Source organism: Aspergillus oryzae, chromosome 4, assembly GCF_000184455.2.
Source record: "Aspergillus oryzae RIB40 DNA, chromosome 4".
NCBI classification, from domain to species: Eukaryota; Fungi; Ascomycota; class Eurotiomycetes; order Eurotiales; family Aspergillaceae; genus Aspergillus; species Aspergillus oryzae.
The window spans coordinates 773,331-789,933 of NC_036438.1; the positions used below are offsets into that span (position 1 = coordinate 773,331).

Below are 16,603 nucleotides of genomic sequence, written 5' to 3' on the forward strand. Positions count from 1 at the left end.
CGGTTCCTTGGACAACGGCGTAAAGCCCAAAAGTGAGTATTGGTGATAGCACTGGAGTTGCGTGGGCTAGTGGCAGTTGGAATACCAGTTAGCCTTTCCGGGGATGACCTGGTAGTAAGTCTCACTCACACAGGAAACTGGTCCAAGCGGTCATTACACGGAATTTCTTTGATAGATCAAGCTCAATGGCTCGGAGACGCTGTATACGTGTAGATACTGCGTCTGTCAAGCCCAGCATCTTCACCTCCTTCATCAGGCTGAGGAATGAAGAGGTATTGGTGATTCTCTTCTGAACCGCCTGGTTCCACTCGCGACGTCCACGTCCCATGAAGCGGGCGAGATATAGACTTGCAAGGAAGAATACTAGAACCTTAGTCAGAACCAACACCAAAAGCATGGGTAAGGCAAGAAAACCTAAAGCTGTTAAGGCTGGGGCAATGCAGGCTACTCCGACATGTCGCTCAAGCAGCCACAAGCCAAGCGCTATCTCTATTGGGCAGGCCCATATATCATGAACGGAATCAAAGGCTGATGCTATCCCGTCGATGTCTGTGCTCATCAGTGTCACTGAGGCTGAGTTATCAGAATTGTTACCACAGTCCAGAGCCAACGTCTTGCGGAATATGATCACTACCAAGGATCCACGGATCATGGTAATAGCTCTATATGTATGGTGTCTATACGATCCGTTGCAGAACTATCATGTGTCATTAGTACTCAGACGCTTTTATATTGATGGGTATCACATTCTCACCGCAAGGCCAAGGTATATCAAAGCTGCACTTCCCATGAGCCCGTAGCCAATGCCCTTGTGCACATTGCTAGGGTTAGCCTGCAACTCAGCCACATAATTTACCGCCCTATTCAAGAGAAATGGCTGGGCAAACTTGAAGCCAATTAAGCATAATCTAGGGAGAATAGCAGATATCAAGGGCCATCTTATAGCTTTGCAAGTTGCACAGAGTAGCGCAAGGCGCCTTGTTTTTCTGCCTATTTGACAAGTTAGAATATTGTCCTACAGAGTCTCATAGCAGAAAGGGCTGACTTTACATTTGCTCCAGGCTTGTTCCATCTGAGGCCCTAATCTCTCACCTGAGAATTCTGGACTCATGGTGAACAGATCATCCAGTTTCATCTTGACTCGGAACCCACGAACAAGGAGGGGATTCAACCACCAAAACGAAACCCTGTTAAAGACCCCACTTGTAGCTTCGGGAGCCAGGTCTTTGAAGCTCGGCACTAAAATGGAGTTTTTCCCTTGCGCTTCAAGAAACAAAACTATCGCTTTCACGGCAATCATAACAGAGAACAAGGTAGGCAATGGGCCTTGCCTCTGCAAAAGCCATAAGGTTCTGCACTGAACTGCATCAAACATGGTGGAAAAGAAGAGGTAGACATTGATGACGGTCGACGTTCTAGGAGTTCCTATGTGTTCAGCATCTGAGAGCAAGCACAAGGCAAGTGAATCGGCCAATGCGAGGACTGATGCAGCCAGCGAAACTGAGGACGTGCGTTGGCTCCAAAGAACCACAAGAGCTAATTGGACTGCTCCCAGCACCACATTCATAATCTAAGATACATTAGTAACACTACGGGTCTCTCTTCTCGACTGGAGATGCCGTACCAACTTCAGCGCCCATATTGTGTTCCTTCTGGCTTTTCTGGTCCTATGTCGCAATAGATACCAAATTCGAAAAGCAAATATGAGGAGAAAGATTGCTGATGGTGCGATGGACAGGAAGCTTTGTTCGAAACGCAGGGTCAGGTCAAAGGCATCGCCACACTGCTTGCTCACAGGACCAAAGTCGCCATCATCCACCGATCCGTCAATACATGAGCCATTGCCGTTATAGGAGTTCAAAGAGTACTTCGCAAACAGTGGAATCGACGTCATCGTTTTTTTGTCGCATTTGTTGATGGAAAGACAGAGTCAGTCAGTTAGAATTCCAAACGGAGGCCCCTGAGTCACCACGAGTACGCTTGAATATAAGTGAGTTTGTCGGACTTCCACCGGTATCATCCGTGCACTCTGACAGACGACTACTAGTCATTTTAGCTTGCTGCTTGAATGGAATGATTGGTGGGTCATTGAATGTCTTATCTTCAATTGGCTTATATTTGTAACTTAGTAGTCAAGGCAAGGATGTATAGATGAGCTTATCTCAGTGAAACAAAAAGCCCTGTCACTATCGGCCCGATGTAACTTGGGGGCGGAAAGTATAGCACGTGCTTCCTAACATGGTATTCGTGTCAAGCCCATTAGGCTATCATGTATATCTGTGGTTTACAGCTGTTGTTATACGTACATAGCGGAACTACTACGATCATGTAGGCCTATCAAGAATGGACACATCACTCATTATTTAAAACACTCATACTACATGATCCTCAACCGGATGGCCTAGGAATAGCAGGAATGACAAATACATTACAATACTCCAGGCCCTCCACCAAATACATCATGGACGTGATCACCATGTCGTTGGGCCAAATTTCTCTCCAGTAATTTCTACGGCTGTGCCGGCAGCATCCATAGTATCTGTTGCAATACGAGTACCCCACCATGACGGGAAAGTGGTATCAGTCAACTGCAGGCAAAGGAAGATGACGATCGTGGATAGGGTGAGACCGACGTCGAGTCCTGCAGACAGGACATAGTTGTACTGCATCCACCAGCCGCGCCAGCGGCTGCGAATCCACTTGTTGAAGATGAAGCCCACAATGCCCCAGCTGAGGTAGTTGAGCGGCGTAGCAGGGGGAATCAATCCGGCACCGGTGAAGATCAGGGGCGCGCTTAGGTAGCGGATCTTGCTCCGGGGCCATATACGGGCGCCCAGATAGATGAGTACAGGCAAGATAGCGCCAGCGAGCCAGAACCACATTAAGCCGGAGTAGAGCTGACCGGGTGAGAACATGCGAGCGGGCCCAATGACTCCCCAGATGACGGAGGCGTTGAAGAAAACGCGGCCATTCGGACAGCTGTAGTGGTTCGGTTGATCCTTGTCACAGATACCATCGATCGATCCTAATGCCCAGTTCATGACTGCAATTTGGACGATCGACGTCCACAGGGTAGCGACCATTTGGGCGGCAAATGTAACCCGGGGAGGAATTTTCATATAGTGACCTGGAAAACAATTAGTGCTGAAACCGGGTACAACTAAGGCTGACACTGACCGAGTTTCATGTCCTGGCAGAAGTATAAGCCCTGGGACATGGATATATAACCAAATGTTTTGAAAAGCATCATGGCCATTGGCCTTCCAGGCTGCATGTAGCCGATCACAAACTCTGTCAAAACGTTAAGCCCCAGTTGAATGTTTGTGGCTGCCTGCACAATCCCGACCGGCAAAGTCCACACGATGGCCATGATCAAGGAGACGAAGAAAGCCCACCAACTCAGATGAGTAGGATATCCGAGTGACACACCCAGACCTATACCAAGCATGGTCAAAAAGAGTGCACCATACCACCACAGCGGTACGGGCTTGAAGCGAGCCATTAGACGGGCGTGGACATCATCCTCAGTCTTGCGGAAAGTCTTGACACGAGCCAAGACCTCCTTGCCATGAAACAATATTGCGTGCAGAAGGACGGCAATAACGCCAGCAAAGCTCAGGCCGTAACACAAAGCAAATGTAGTGGACAGAAAGAGTGGCGAGTACTCTTTGTATTTGGCATCATCGAAGGTAAACTCTGGTGTCAGGATTCTAGACACATCGTATACCGATCCGGTGTTATCATAGCTGCTGGAATCACTAATGGGCAAATGCTTGAACCAGTAGGCATTATTGTAGTGTAGACCGATAGTGCAGATCCAATAGAACACTACCATACCAATAAGGGTGTTCGCATGGGCATGCCACGGCGAGATCAGTGGACTGAAGTTGAAACCGGAGATCTGAGTCCAGTCAAAGGTAATAGGGAGTAAAGACAAGCCCGTCCAGCCGCCGAAGAGCTGGTTGACGACAGGGCTCTGAGGCTTGATCCATGTCACCCAGGCGAAGACGCTGAGGAAGGGAGCAATATAACCAGGAAACCAGTACCAGACGAAAGATCCGACCAAACAGTACAAAAACATGCGATATCTGCCGATTGTCCAACCAGCAACCTTTCGTGGATCGGGGAGACTGCGATCGTGCAGTGCACTAAATATAGATGTATTTATGAGCGTCGAGGGCCAAATCATAGCTGCTGGGGCGACGAGAAACCGGTGAAAGAAGCCCGCAAAGCCAAAGCCCAACATCTGAGTACATATACACAAGAGAAGCTCAAAGCCCCAACCGAACCGTTGTTTGTAGAAGGCTCGCTGGGCGACTAGGATATCGGTGGCATAGGCAGTACCACCCCCAAAAGAAGCATTGGCCATGAGGACTGCAATGGCGTGTTCCTTTTTGCTGAAAGGGCCGGGGTTCAGATTGAACTTGAGACCAAACACATTGAAAGTTTTGTTCGGCAGCAACATGGCCCAACCTACACCGATTGGGTAGGCCACAACCTGAACAACATACGAAGGAATAACAATGTACGGCTGCCGCAGAGAGAATAGCATGTTCATCCCCGATGCAACAGTGGATAGGACTAGGCCAATGACCCAGGCGCGGATGGTATTGGTATGACCGCCCTCGTCGTAGTTTGGGACGGCTGCACGCACTTCTGGATATGGAGAATTGTCAATGAGCTCTTCAGCAACTTCTCCAGTTTTTTTTGTCGTCAATAACGTCAGTGACATCTTCGGGCAGGTTTGGGTCCCATTCATGCTCCTTCTTGAGTTGTTTCAGATGGGAGATGGCCACATCTGGTGCTGCTTCGTCGATGGCCGCTCCGGTGGTCACGGCCACAGTGGGTTCGGTCTCTTTCTCCTTCATTGTGACGCGTGACAGCGAGACAACGCCACCAGAGTGCGCTGGTCTAGGAATATGGTGGTGACCACCCAACTGGAGGGAAAAATAAAATAAAATATAATAAAATAAAGCCAAAGGAGTAAGCTCGCAAAGAGAGCGATGGGGGTGTGGAAAAGAAAGTGAGAGCACTGAAGGCAGTTACCCCATATAAATGATACGATGGCGGCGTTCTATCTACTCCTTACCACAACGCTGGGGAGCACTAGCTATGTCCGATGGTAGCCCGATATCTTATCGCCCATGCATCTCCGTAGACAAATTAATTAATTGTAAATGGAACCAGCGCTATCAATTCATCCCAAAGCCACTAAGTCGCTGGGTAGGTTCCGATGTAACCCCGGCTCAGAAATCAAGGTTTCCACTACCTAAAGCTCGTCTTTATAAAGATACCAGTGTTGGGTAACACATATAAATCGAGCGTCCATGCCAAGAGAGAACAACACGGCCATTCCGTCGTGCTGACAGATGATCACTCAGGCAGTCTCACATAGAATGTGTCTTGACCGTGCAGATCAGCTCTGAAGAATCTCCGCACTTCAAACGATTTTTACAATCCTGCAACACCGTGGAAGAGAATCTCCGCAGATCGGCGCTGTTTTGCTATATCGGCTGATAGCCGAGCACTGATATTATCCCTTCGTGACTGGCCATTGACTAATGGACCTGACCACTACCGGAGTGGCGTTCCTACATGCGCCAACGAATCGCACAAACCATGCATGTTTCACCGCAATCAGCGCTGGGAAGATAGAAGGCTGGATTAGGAGTAATTGAAATTAGTCGCAAATTGCGCCGGGCGTCCGGTCCGTATCTGGGGTATTAAGCATTGGATTTCTTGCGCTAATTCGGTGGAGGGAGGTGGGGTCAACCTGCAATTGTAGCCTATGAGTGGCCTGGATGCGATATCGATAGGGGGAATGGGTTGATACGAGATGTGAGACCCCGGCGCTCCCACCCGCACAAGCTTGTTCCTGATAAGCAACGGAGCACACCACCGCAAACCCCAACACACGATGTCACAGTCTTGTCGAACGCAGAGAGACATCATTTGACCACAATATCTATGGAAAAGTCTGCGTGACCTGTCTCGGGGCCTGCCTAGCGTCATTTAGACCATATGCTAGGCGGGGCCCGTACGAAGCGAGATGGACGATACGTATCGCGAGGCCTCGGTTAACCCGGGAACAAAATGGCAAATCATCCGAGGTTTTGTAGCGATAACCCTAACCGCATCTGAAAGTTAACTCCGTCTTAGCTTCAACTTGGCGGGCTTGATAAGGCCCATGCAACAGGGTGGAGCCAATTGTAATCTCTTCTCGAAGCCCTCAGGACACTGCTTCGACCCCAACTGTGGGAACGGTAGGGCGATGTAACGTGGCCCAAAATTGGCACCTTTTGTACACCCAATCACCTTCCTCTTTTGGGGTTCATGATTCCTCAATGGCGGTTGAAACTTCACCTAGAAATTTATGGGAGACGTAGTACAGCGTGTTAGTCCAAGCCCGACTTTGTTCAGAATACCGCCACAACGACAATCATCCTAAAGTGGAATAACCATCAAAGCTTGGAGCGAATGACAGCACAAAGAATCCTTTCTATATGCCGACCGCAGATGACTAGATAGTATCATCCACCACCAGGTTTGGTACACTAAACGCCCGCACGGACTCACTGTGGGATAGCACATTGGCATAAACTTGATTTTCGGACCAAGATACTTTGTTTGGCAGGTGCGAAGATGGAACGATGTTCTAGCGTAAAAGCACTGAGACGTGAGATCAACGGCCATATTCGGATGTGATGCAGCTAGTGACCTCAATACATATTCCCGCACTAGACCTTATTCGCAGCTATATGCGTCAGAGCATCCTATGAGACTGTCCCATTATGTTGGCGACGGCCGCGAGGCCACATGGCGAATGGATACCGTCGGATGCCGGTTATCAAGCACCCCAGCAAGCCATGTCTTTCCCACATTCCTTGTTGTTGTTACGTGAATGGCAGGTGAAGTATGATTGCCACGTTTTGTCGTGATTTGGTATGAGCATGGCATAATCTGGGCATTTTGTTACGAAACTGCAGCGCTGTGAGCTAGAAGGGTCAAACGCAACAGGGACGACTCTTGTATTCAAAGCATAATGCGTGATCAGTCTATAGTTTTCGACCAGGCTTGTCCCGCTTACCGAAGCACCTGTGACCCTCCTACGACGGTGTCTATGTTAGTGTCACACTACTGGTCAGTCTAAGCAGTTGGTGCCGACCGGGAGGTTATTAGCGCTAGACGGCAGCTCCTAGTCATGACCAATCTGAGCCATACGGCTCAGTCGGAGGGAAGAGCCCGTCATCACCTAAGGCCCATTCGAAATCAGCCAGAAACTGATCATCAAAGAGGACAGGCTCATGGCGTTCCATCAGGCCAATCGGTGCGTTTACCACCGCACCGGTGTTATCTCGATGGGTATCAATTCCTATGCCGATGATAAGCTTCACCGTGAGGGGTAAGATGAAAGACGCATACCATCCGTTGCGTTTCCCTGGGAGGGGGCCCCTGACCGACATTGGGGGTCATGCTCTTCCCGCCACCACCATACTGCATCCACCACAGGACTGAGCATCAATCGGCTACGGATCCGAAGCGTTGGAAAATCACTCCCGTCGGGCTTGCGAAAGGCCCTTGTACTATTCCAAAGTTGGTTTAATACAATAACCGTTTTCGCTGCAGCATCATTGTTCTGGACAGACATCTGTTTAAGAAGATTAATCGCAACAAAGAAACATGATCGAGCCCTCTCAATATCCAGCCCAGGTAACGAGGGGCCCTTCAGTATGCGTAAGAGAGCTACTGAAGCGAGGAGCAGTGCGAAGTACAGCTCTAGAGGTGTTGTCGCAAGAATCAGGGATGCTCGGCTTATATCTTCGATGGATTCGATAGCCAAACAGGCAGTGTATAGAAGACGTTGGATACAGCCCGTCGAGAGCAACGTCTGGCTTTTGAAAAAGTGTAGCATTTGAATGCTTAGACGACAAATGGTGGTTTGGATTCGGTCATGCGCTGAATGGCAGTGAGCTTCCTCCGTAATCATGTAGCAGAAGAGAAGATAAGTATTACCTTGACTTAGCTGTGCCTCCAAGTCTGTGACCTGGTTCTCGAATGTACGTAAGAGAATATCTAAAGCTCTTTCTTGCTCTAGGGACATTGTCCGTACCCCGATCTCGAGAACAGCTGCACTACAACGGGCAACCAGCTCTTGACATTTTCTCTCCAAGACCAGTGACGGCGATAGCTTCCGAACATCCACTTCACGTTGTCCAAAGTCCTGCTCAAGTTCCAGGAAAGAGCGAGGCGGGTGTCCCTTTATAGAGCAGGCACTGGCATCTCTTAGCATCTCACAGGCAGGGTGGCGGTTTGCATCTTACCGTTGGTACACAATCACGCAGCGTGTCCAAAGCTCGGCTCGCCGTACTAGTTCTGCCTCCGATGGGGCAGGGATCCTTTTCTTAATGAACTCGTGGCTAGACATGGGGATATGAAGCCCGTTCTGCATGGCAATATGCAGCATACTGCCACTTAACGGAAAGGTTAATTCGGGCCTTGTATTATCCTTCGGCAATGGCCATGTCAGGAAGAGCAGCAAGGCCTGGATTATATGCCACGGGGCTGATGTCGATGCAAGTGAAAGTAAAGCCATATCTGTGATACTTCGTGCAAGCGCAGTAAGCAATGTCGGGTTCTTCGGGTACGTCCTGCATGCGACCCCGATGACAGCCCAAAATAGGAAGGGGCATTGTGCATAGTATGTGTTAGGGGTGGTTAATGGGTCCAAGACGGGGAGGAACTGGGCATATTGGTGAAAGAACCTGGTCTCCGTTAGCTGATACAGCAACATCTATCGTAAGTTAGGTGTGTACAGTTGAAATATTTCGTCTATTTCTTCTCCGGTGACCTCAACGCCATCTAAAGTACGCGGCACTGTCGGATCTGAAGCCCTCTCCCCCGGAGTACATTCCACTTGTGGTAGCGGTGGCCCTAGAGAGAGAGAAGGAACTGATGTTTCAGCATAGGAGGCTGGAGGTGACTGTGATTGAGGCGTTAGGTCTAGGCCAACTGCATTCCCCGTGGAATGCACACCCAATTCCGCTGCAGCTGTCAGCATGGCGATAGGTGAGGACTGAGAAAGAACACTCTGCGAAGACTTCAATCTCTTGCGCAACTCATCTGTCTCCTGTTCCAGTTCTGAGAGTCGCCTTTTCTAATTAGTCTCTCCGTAATCGGCTAATAGAAAGCAAACACATTGGTCCACTCACTGGCGTTTGTGCTCTCTCCGGAATGGGTCGGAGATAATGCACTGTGCTTTCATCTTGACACACCTGGTGCATGGCCGATCAGGGTTGAGGTACGCATCACATCGAGCCTGGAGACGTTAAGATTAGTGAAAAAGAATTCGGTATTATAGTCATCTCAGTGACTCCATGAAGCAAACATAAAACGGAGAGCATATTACGGCGTGACTCGCCTTTTGCTGCCTACACTCGGTACAGGCTTTCTTGCTTCGTTTCGATGGCCTTCGACAGCATTAGTGAGTGCCATCGTGAGTGCACCGTTGAGCATAAGTTCGTTACTTACGCTGCATTATCTTGATCGTCCATATTATTCAGATAATCATATACATTCCATGCCCTGGAGACTGACAATGTAGTATCGAAGGAGATGAACGTTGATGGCACCACGGGGAGAGAGAGAATGTCACAGTTGAGAAAAAAGCGCGGAGATTAGGACCATAATCTCCGCAAGATGACTGGATCTCCGAGTAACCAACAAATACCTCATAACAGTCATTCACAGAATAGCTGTGGAGGTATTTTTCAGCAAGGTGAGATAGCTGTAACTATTATAAGTACTTAAAATCATATATATACACATGGAGAATGCATTAGCTTGTAAAGGACCTCCGATCTCTGTATACAGTACTATGTTAGTGAAGGATCTACGGGCGGGAATAGTCGAGTCTATCTCAACAACTACTTGGTGCCTTAGGCCATCTGTGTCATTTGCTAATTACCTACTAAATGCAATTCACTGCATTTACCAAGGTAAATATTCATATACTTTTTTCGAGTTCAATGCTAATAGGAGATAGTAATAGAATCGTGTTCTGAGGTCACCTAGGTATCCCGGTACCGGCCTGCCATGGCGGGTCTAGCCGACACAGCGGGGGTTCAACTTGCCGGTCCCGGCTTGTCTCTGTTTCTCGACGCGGTGACCGACACTCGTCTAGCTTGCACTTCCTTCGCTTACTAGTAATTTTATTAGAAGGATTATATAAAAAAAGTCATGGAATTTGCCAATGCAATCTCTGTACTGCGTCAAGTCTCCATTATTAAGTTGGTATTTTTTGCATTGTGTTTGGATGTCTCGATATATATTTCTCTCGCGTAGTTGACTACATTTCGTTCCATGCTCAGCTCAGTGTATGGGAATTTAAGCACAGTATAGCAATAAAATGAGCCAAAAAAAAAAAAAAAAAAGGAGTAAAAAGATGTAAATAAGAAAAGAATAACTAGAAAGGTGTTTCAACCGAGGCATTGGGACTCTTCCTCCTGGGATTGTCGCATGTCACGTGGAGCAACGTCTCTACAGTATTCCTCTGGTGAGATCATCTGCAAAAAATCACTATCTAAGTGACACGGGCACTGCGTTGTTTTGTTCAAGGGCTCAAGGTGCCTTTTGGACCACGTTACAATATGAGGTGTGATCGCTAAATGTACTCAATATTGCTTTTATTGCGACCATGGATTCTCACATGTTGTATACCAAGCTTATAAACGGACACCGCGACACGGTGGGTGGTGAATAAGGAGACTTTTCGGGGTTCATCGCGCATTTCTCCGGTGAACGCTTTATTGATGATTCTAGGCTGCCTTGGATGTGGGTCGAGTCTTATGTGGGCAGCTCATTAGTAGCGTTAGCAGACTCGATTGGATAGCTCTATTCCAAATAAGCCCATGGGCCGATCAATATAACACGCCGCAAGGAGTAGGCCGGAGAGAGCTTGTGCCACGACCTTTTTACTGTTGGGTGTGTGTATGCTGGCAGTACTCCTCGGTTGTCTACAGCTTTGTAATTGCTTTATAGTTGGAAAGTATGGCTCTACTGGAGTGTGCTGGCCTATGACTCACTTGTAAGTATTCACAAAACTTATCCAGAATTCAGCACAATCGGAGTATATGATATTGTAGAGCTAGGTTGTATCGATGACGGTTTATCGGAAGTGTCAGCGTTCAACTGTAAGATATATGGTTCCGTGCATCCATGAGACTGGTAAATAATTCCATGGTCCACATCAACCAATTATCTATCGCCAGCGAACAACAAAGTGCTTTTATGAAGAAATAAGCTTAAACTTGGGAAGCAGATCCATATGGCGTTGGATGTATTCAGAATGATATCAGCGGGATGAAAACGGAAGCTAATTATATGAACAACAATTCTACAATTGTTGGTATGCGGGAAAATAAAGTAGATGAAAGCTAGTTCCATCTTCACTATTTAAAGTATTTTCTGTTGTCAATACGGATCATAACTTGCCATTGATCCACCGATCGAAGCGCACCTCAGAGGCCGGAAAATGCATCTATGGCAAGGACATTGCCGCAATATCACAGATGGGAGGCGAGCTCACTGGAGACAAACACGTCATGGGTGAAGCTGTAGGTACCTTGTGAAGGAAAGACCAATTGGATAGTATGAATAACTATGGACACGCGCCTCAGCGACTACTGCGGATGGGAAATCGATCAATGTAGCTTTAACAAACAAACGAGAGCCGTGCCTTGAACAGTATAAATCTCATGAGCACTTAAACGCGTCCGATTACGGATGGGAACGATCTTCTGTTATTACCGCTAGAAGTGAGTGGTCCTTTTTAAATGGAACTTGATCAGTATTATCCCCTGCCATACGGACTGACCTTACTTTAGATAATTGAGGATTTGATGAGACGGCACAGTGTTTTGATTGGAAGTTATCTCACGGCTAGCTAACACTTGAGGATTTGCCATGTTGAGACGTCCTTTTTCTATTACATTGTAATGAACACTGCCCTGAAATGAAAATCCTTGACTCAGCATAAAGCTGGTCTATAGATTGGACTGAGTTAAACGACCTATGCTATTGAAAGAGACATGTCTATACCTGGTTACGATTGACATGACTACGTAGCTAGGCTCACTAGGATTTGCAATGACGGCCCACACGATAGGCGGTCTAACTAATGGCTATCTCCGAATCCTGATTGGGACAATCCTACCGTATTCCCTAGTAGATATCAGCCATCCAGAGTGTACTGGGTTAGTAGTGGTACTTTTCCCTAGTGCTTTCCTACGCGCCTGTCACTCCTATAAATCCCCTGCGAAATGGTCATAACAAAGTTTGTATGGTACGGGTGGTCCGGATGATTCCTCAGATCTGTGTACACAACGCTTTTGGAGCGAGATGTAAAGAATTCGTCTCCTGCTAGACAGCCGCACAATGGCTAGGAGAGCTGACCTATATTCGCAAATTACCCAGCGACAAACAATATCCCCACCACTGAGTCGATCAAAGAGGTGGGGATCGTCGGTGATATGAGATGGTCCCATAAAGCACGGCTAATGGCGATGGAAATTCCTGAACCTATCTTTAAAGACTCGGGACAAAAGGCCAAGCAGCTGATATCCATTGGGATGGCGTTCGGCGTCCTCTAAAGCCAGGGAAAGGGCCTGGGATATCCCTAAGTGGTGTGGGAAAATCTTGGATAACTTCCCTGAGCCATGTTGATTTCGATGGGGTATCTAATTTTTGGGACTGCATGGAGGGGCATTGCATGACATGCAGCTGATAGAAGCGCTTGAGGGCACTGCGATGTGACAGTGGGCCTGGACTGACGATCCGTGCTTCTCACCGCGTTAGTCCATGTACATCGGAAAAGGATAGAGACGCCACATTAGCCGAATAATTTTGGAGATCCGTTCGGCCGCCCTCGGCATAAAACATGACAAATTCTCGCATAAAGGAAAATGGATTGGTTTGAGATAGTCTCTGCAAAACAAGGTTTGCGACCGACTGAAGTGGCTCAGTCGGTGCAATCAGTAACCCGCCATCAAATAATCATGATCTAAGCTCCTTCCGAGTGGGGAATATTGCAGATCAGGTAATGGATTATGGAGGGGTTTGCATAGCTGAGATGAGCAGATTATCAATGCCCGAAAGTCGCGTTGGGAGGATCCTGTTGCTCAATTGATGAAAATTAGTAAAAATGACACACGATTCTCACAAGCGCAGTGAAAGGCTTCTTTTCTCTTGAGGGCAATTGAGTGAGTGAGTGGGTGAGAAGTACACACAACAAAGGGAGAGAAGACAGAAAGAGAGAGAGATTGGTGGGCCGGGAGAACGTGACCGACTGGCCAATTCCAGCAAAGTTCAACCCGTGACGCAAAGACCCTCTTCAGCTTTGCCCCTCAGGAGACTCTTTTCATCCATTTGGATTCCTTACCAGCGATTGATTGATTCACATTGTTTTTCCCCCTCCCTCCACTTGGTTACGCCGCAATGACAAATACCCCGGTGGATTCTTTCCCACCCAATGTAGCAATGCCAACCACGGCTGAGCACTAGTCGATTTCCTCAAGGAATCGATGCTCAGGTGAATGACCGGGGGACCATGGAGGCCTATAAATACCCCGCTGAGGTGCCATCATTCTTCGAAGGTCCCCAACCCATGAGCACCTTGTTCGCTTGACTCTACACCAATCAAATTTAATTGATCCGATTCGTGACATCAGAATGCCTTTGTCCGGCCACTGTCTGTGTAAAGCCGTCACCTATAAGGCTGACGTCGAGGCGCCGCTCATCACCGCATACGATCACTGCGACGATTGCCAGCGTCAGAGTGGATCAACCTATTGTATGTGTGATTGTGTTTAACACCCATTCCTGGGCGTCTGTTATTATAATATAGTCTACGGCAGACCATGAGCTAATATAACTCTCATGCTACAGCTCTCGTCGCGGTAGTACCTAAGGACAAACTGACGATCAATGGACCCACCAAGAGCTACGCAGGACAGGGATCATCAGGCAAAGCAGTTCACCGGATTTTCTGTTCGGAATGCGGCTCCCCTATTGCCCACGACCCAGAAGCTGCCCCGGAGATCATCGCCCTTAAGGCCGGCACCCTTGATGTGGAGATCAAGAAGAACCTGAAGCCTGTACGAGCCCCCAATATCCTTATGGCAAGTTAGATTGCCTTTTGCTTTCTCAGCTAACGTGGTATGCCTGCTTAGGACACCGAAATCTGGACTGTCAGCAAGCTTCCATTCTGCCAGGAACATCTCGCGAAGCCTTTCGAGCACATGCCGTAAACACACCATGGCGAATGGATGATTTTTATAGGGCACAATGATTTTTTTGACGATGAATATTGTATGACCTATCTAATAAATGAAATGAAACTGGAATATCAATTGAGATGTTTGCACTCAGTATAACTTAGTACGCTGCGTACTGGCACCGCCGAAGCTCAGGTCTGATTGGTGGACTGTAATTGTTAGCTGTTCAAGTCAATTTTCATCGAATAAATACTGGACTGTATGCTCCTAATCCTTTCATTTTTTTTGATGGCAATTACTGAAGATGAAGACTCAGGATCGTCAGGTCTGCGGCTAAAAGTTGGGTGGTTCCACTGATAATCGACCGGCGATATAGTGGGTTTGAGTAGCAATAACTGAAAACCTCCCGGTAGCTTGGCAAGGCTATCCATTGCGGTGGCCGGCATACTAGGGTCCCGTCTCGGAAGATAACATCTGATACGTACTGAAAAGCTTTGTTCAGCGATGGCAACATATATGGTACCGTATAAAGCCGATGACTCCCTTGTGCTCGAAAGTACCATTACTACTCTGATGTATGTACGAAGTTTCCGGAGCATAGGGTGAGACTGAGGATCACTCTTGCAACCTGGAAAGTCTCGTTACTGCATGTATCAAAAGTCACTAGAGCCTCCAATGTCGTCAGGGGTTCTTCATATCGTCGACTCTCGGACAAAGCAGAAGTACGAGATTCCGATTAGACGAAATGTGATTTCTGCCATCGATTTGAAGAGCATCAAGGCACCAGCAGCTGGTACAGACCGTGCAGATCATGTGGCTGATGGGCTGCGGGTACACGATCCAGGGCTCCAGAATACTACGGTGATAGAGTCAGCTATAAGTTATTCGTACGACAAAGGACAAGGCGATTTAGTGCACAGACTGACGTTCGTAGTGATCATGAAAGAGGTGTACTTCTCTTTCACGGTTACACATTGTCCCAACTATGGGACAGCGATTTCGAAGACATGTTACATCTACTCGTCTGGGGAACATATCCATCAATGCAACAGAAGAAGGACTTAAACAGGAAGCTTACAGAGCAGATGCTAGCTGTCCCGGACAGTGTGCATCGAACAATTCGAGGACTCCCGTAAGCGCTCGTGTGAACATGGTCTTGGGGAATTGACTGATCTTGATGCAACAGCCGCACAACGTCCCCATTGCCCCTGATCCTGGCTGGGCTCTCGGCATATCTGGCGTGCTTTCCAGACACAATTCCCGCATCAACACATGCGAGCCTTTACCAAGGAAACCTGCGTAATGTTGACCATGCGGTTATCCGAACTGTAGCGGCATATGGTGTTATTTTTGGTCTGGTAAATAGTCATCGGAAGGGTATTGATTTCCAACCGCCATCGCAGGAGAATAGCTACTGTGCGAATCTATTCATTATGGCAGGGCTGTTGGATCGACATTCCAGTCGCCCAGATCCAACTAAGCTGTCATGCTTCCGGCGCTTTGCCATGCTGAACGCCGACCATGGCATGGCCCTGACAGTATTCTCAGCATTAGTGACAGCATCCTCGTTGACGGATCCTATTTCCTGCTTGATCAGTGCGGTGGCAGCCGCATATGGGCCCCTGCACTTTGGTGCTACTGTGTCTGCCCAGCGTACGCTCCGGGAAATCGGAAGTACAGACAAGGTTCCCGAGTTTATAGAGGGGGTAAAGAACAGGCGAACGAAGTTATTTGGATATGGACACCGCTCCTACAAGGGTCTGGATCCCAGGGTTCGTCCAATTCAGTCAATCCTGAAGGACCTGGACTTGTCAAAGAATGATTATCTGAAAATCACCGAGCGCATCGAGGAAATAGCCTCAGCAGACGACTACTTCCGTCACAGAGGATTATACCCCAATGCTGACTTTTATGGTAACTTTGTCTTCACTGCTATGTAAGCTACAAGCTCCACAAATTAACGACCCACGACATCTGACCAGTGAACAGTGGCTTCGACCCAGATATTATTCCAGCTGCTATGTTGACGCAGCGAATAATAGGGATAATGGCCCACTGGCGGGAATACATGTGTATGTGCTGATTGCGGTGAGATAACGGGGTATTCTAACTCATGGCAGTGACACGCGGCAAGTTGTTTCGACCATCGCACATATACACAGGTGAAACAGAGAATAACAAGCCATTGCCCAAGATTTGACTGTATGAGCCGAGAGGCTCACCTTTGTCTATCAGTCAGTATCATGATGGCCTCGGAAAAGAGTTTATGCTTTGAGGCTTGAGCCACTCTAACCCAGAGAAATGCTATCCTGTGAACTAGGCACTTAACAAAC

General features: G+C 47.9%; 5 protein-coding genes across 5 annotated transcripts; 3 read left to right on the forward strand and 2 right to left on the reverse strand.

The window, feature by feature from the left end:
• Window positions 1-121: 121 nt before the first annotated feature.
• On the reverse strand, window positions 122-652 carry AO090012000314 (uncharacterized protein; the record flags this gene model as incomplete). Its single annotated transcript, XM_023236422.1, has 1 exon — window positions 122-652. One exon carries the CDS (start codon window positions 650-652, stop codon window positions 122-124), a length of 531 nt encoding a protein of 176 aa, XP_023091350.1.
• A 1,736-nt stretch (window positions 653-2,388) lies between these two features.
• On the reverse strand, window positions 2,389-4,868 carry optB (small oligopeptide transporter, OPT family; the record flags this gene model as incomplete). Its single annotated transcript, XM_023236423.1, has 4 exons — window positions 2,389-2,401; window positions 2,476-3,127; window positions 3,178-4,681; window positions 4,731-4,868. 4 exons carry the CDS (start codon window positions 4,866-4,868, stop codon window positions 2,389-2,391), a joined length of 2,307 nt encoding a protein of 768 aa, XP_023091351.1.
• A 5,368-nt stretch (window positions 4,869-10,236) lies between these two features.
• Window positions 10,237-11,436, forward strand: AO090012000316 (uncharacterized protein; the record flags this gene model as incomplete). The annotated part of the gene is made up of 6 exons (XM_023236424.1): window positions 10,237-10,286; window positions 10,819-10,866; window positions 10,943-10,986; window positions 11,038-11,083; window positions 11,116-11,189; window positions 11,318-11,436. The coding sequence occupies 6 exons, from the start codon at window positions 10,237-10,239 to the stop codon at window positions 11,434-11,436; spliced, it is 381 nt and encodes a 126-aa protein (XP_023091352.1).
• A 2,289-nt stretch (window positions 11,437-13,725) lies between these two features.
• AO090012000317 (GFA family protein) lies at window positions 13,726-14,344 on the forward strand (the record flags this gene model as incomplete). The annotated part of the gene is made up of 3 exons (XM_023236425.1): window positions 13,726-13,846; window positions 13,942-14,150; window positions 14,204-14,344. 3 exons carry the CDS (start codon window positions 13,726-13,728, stop codon window positions 14,342-14,344), a joined length of 471 nt encoding a protein of 156 aa, XP_023091353.1.
• A 1,359-nt stretch (window positions 14,345-15,703) lies between these two features.
• On the forward strand, window positions 15,704-16,367 carry AO090012000318 (putative citrate synthase; the record flags this gene model as incomplete). The annotated part of the gene is made up of 2 exons (XM_023236426.1): window positions 15,704-16,206; window positions 16,313-16,367. 2 exons carry the CDS (start codon window positions 15,704-15,706, stop codon window positions 16,365-16,367), a joined length of 558 nt encoding a protein of 185 aa, XP_023091354.1.
• Between the last annotated feature and the right edge of the window lie 236 nt (window positions 16,368-16,603).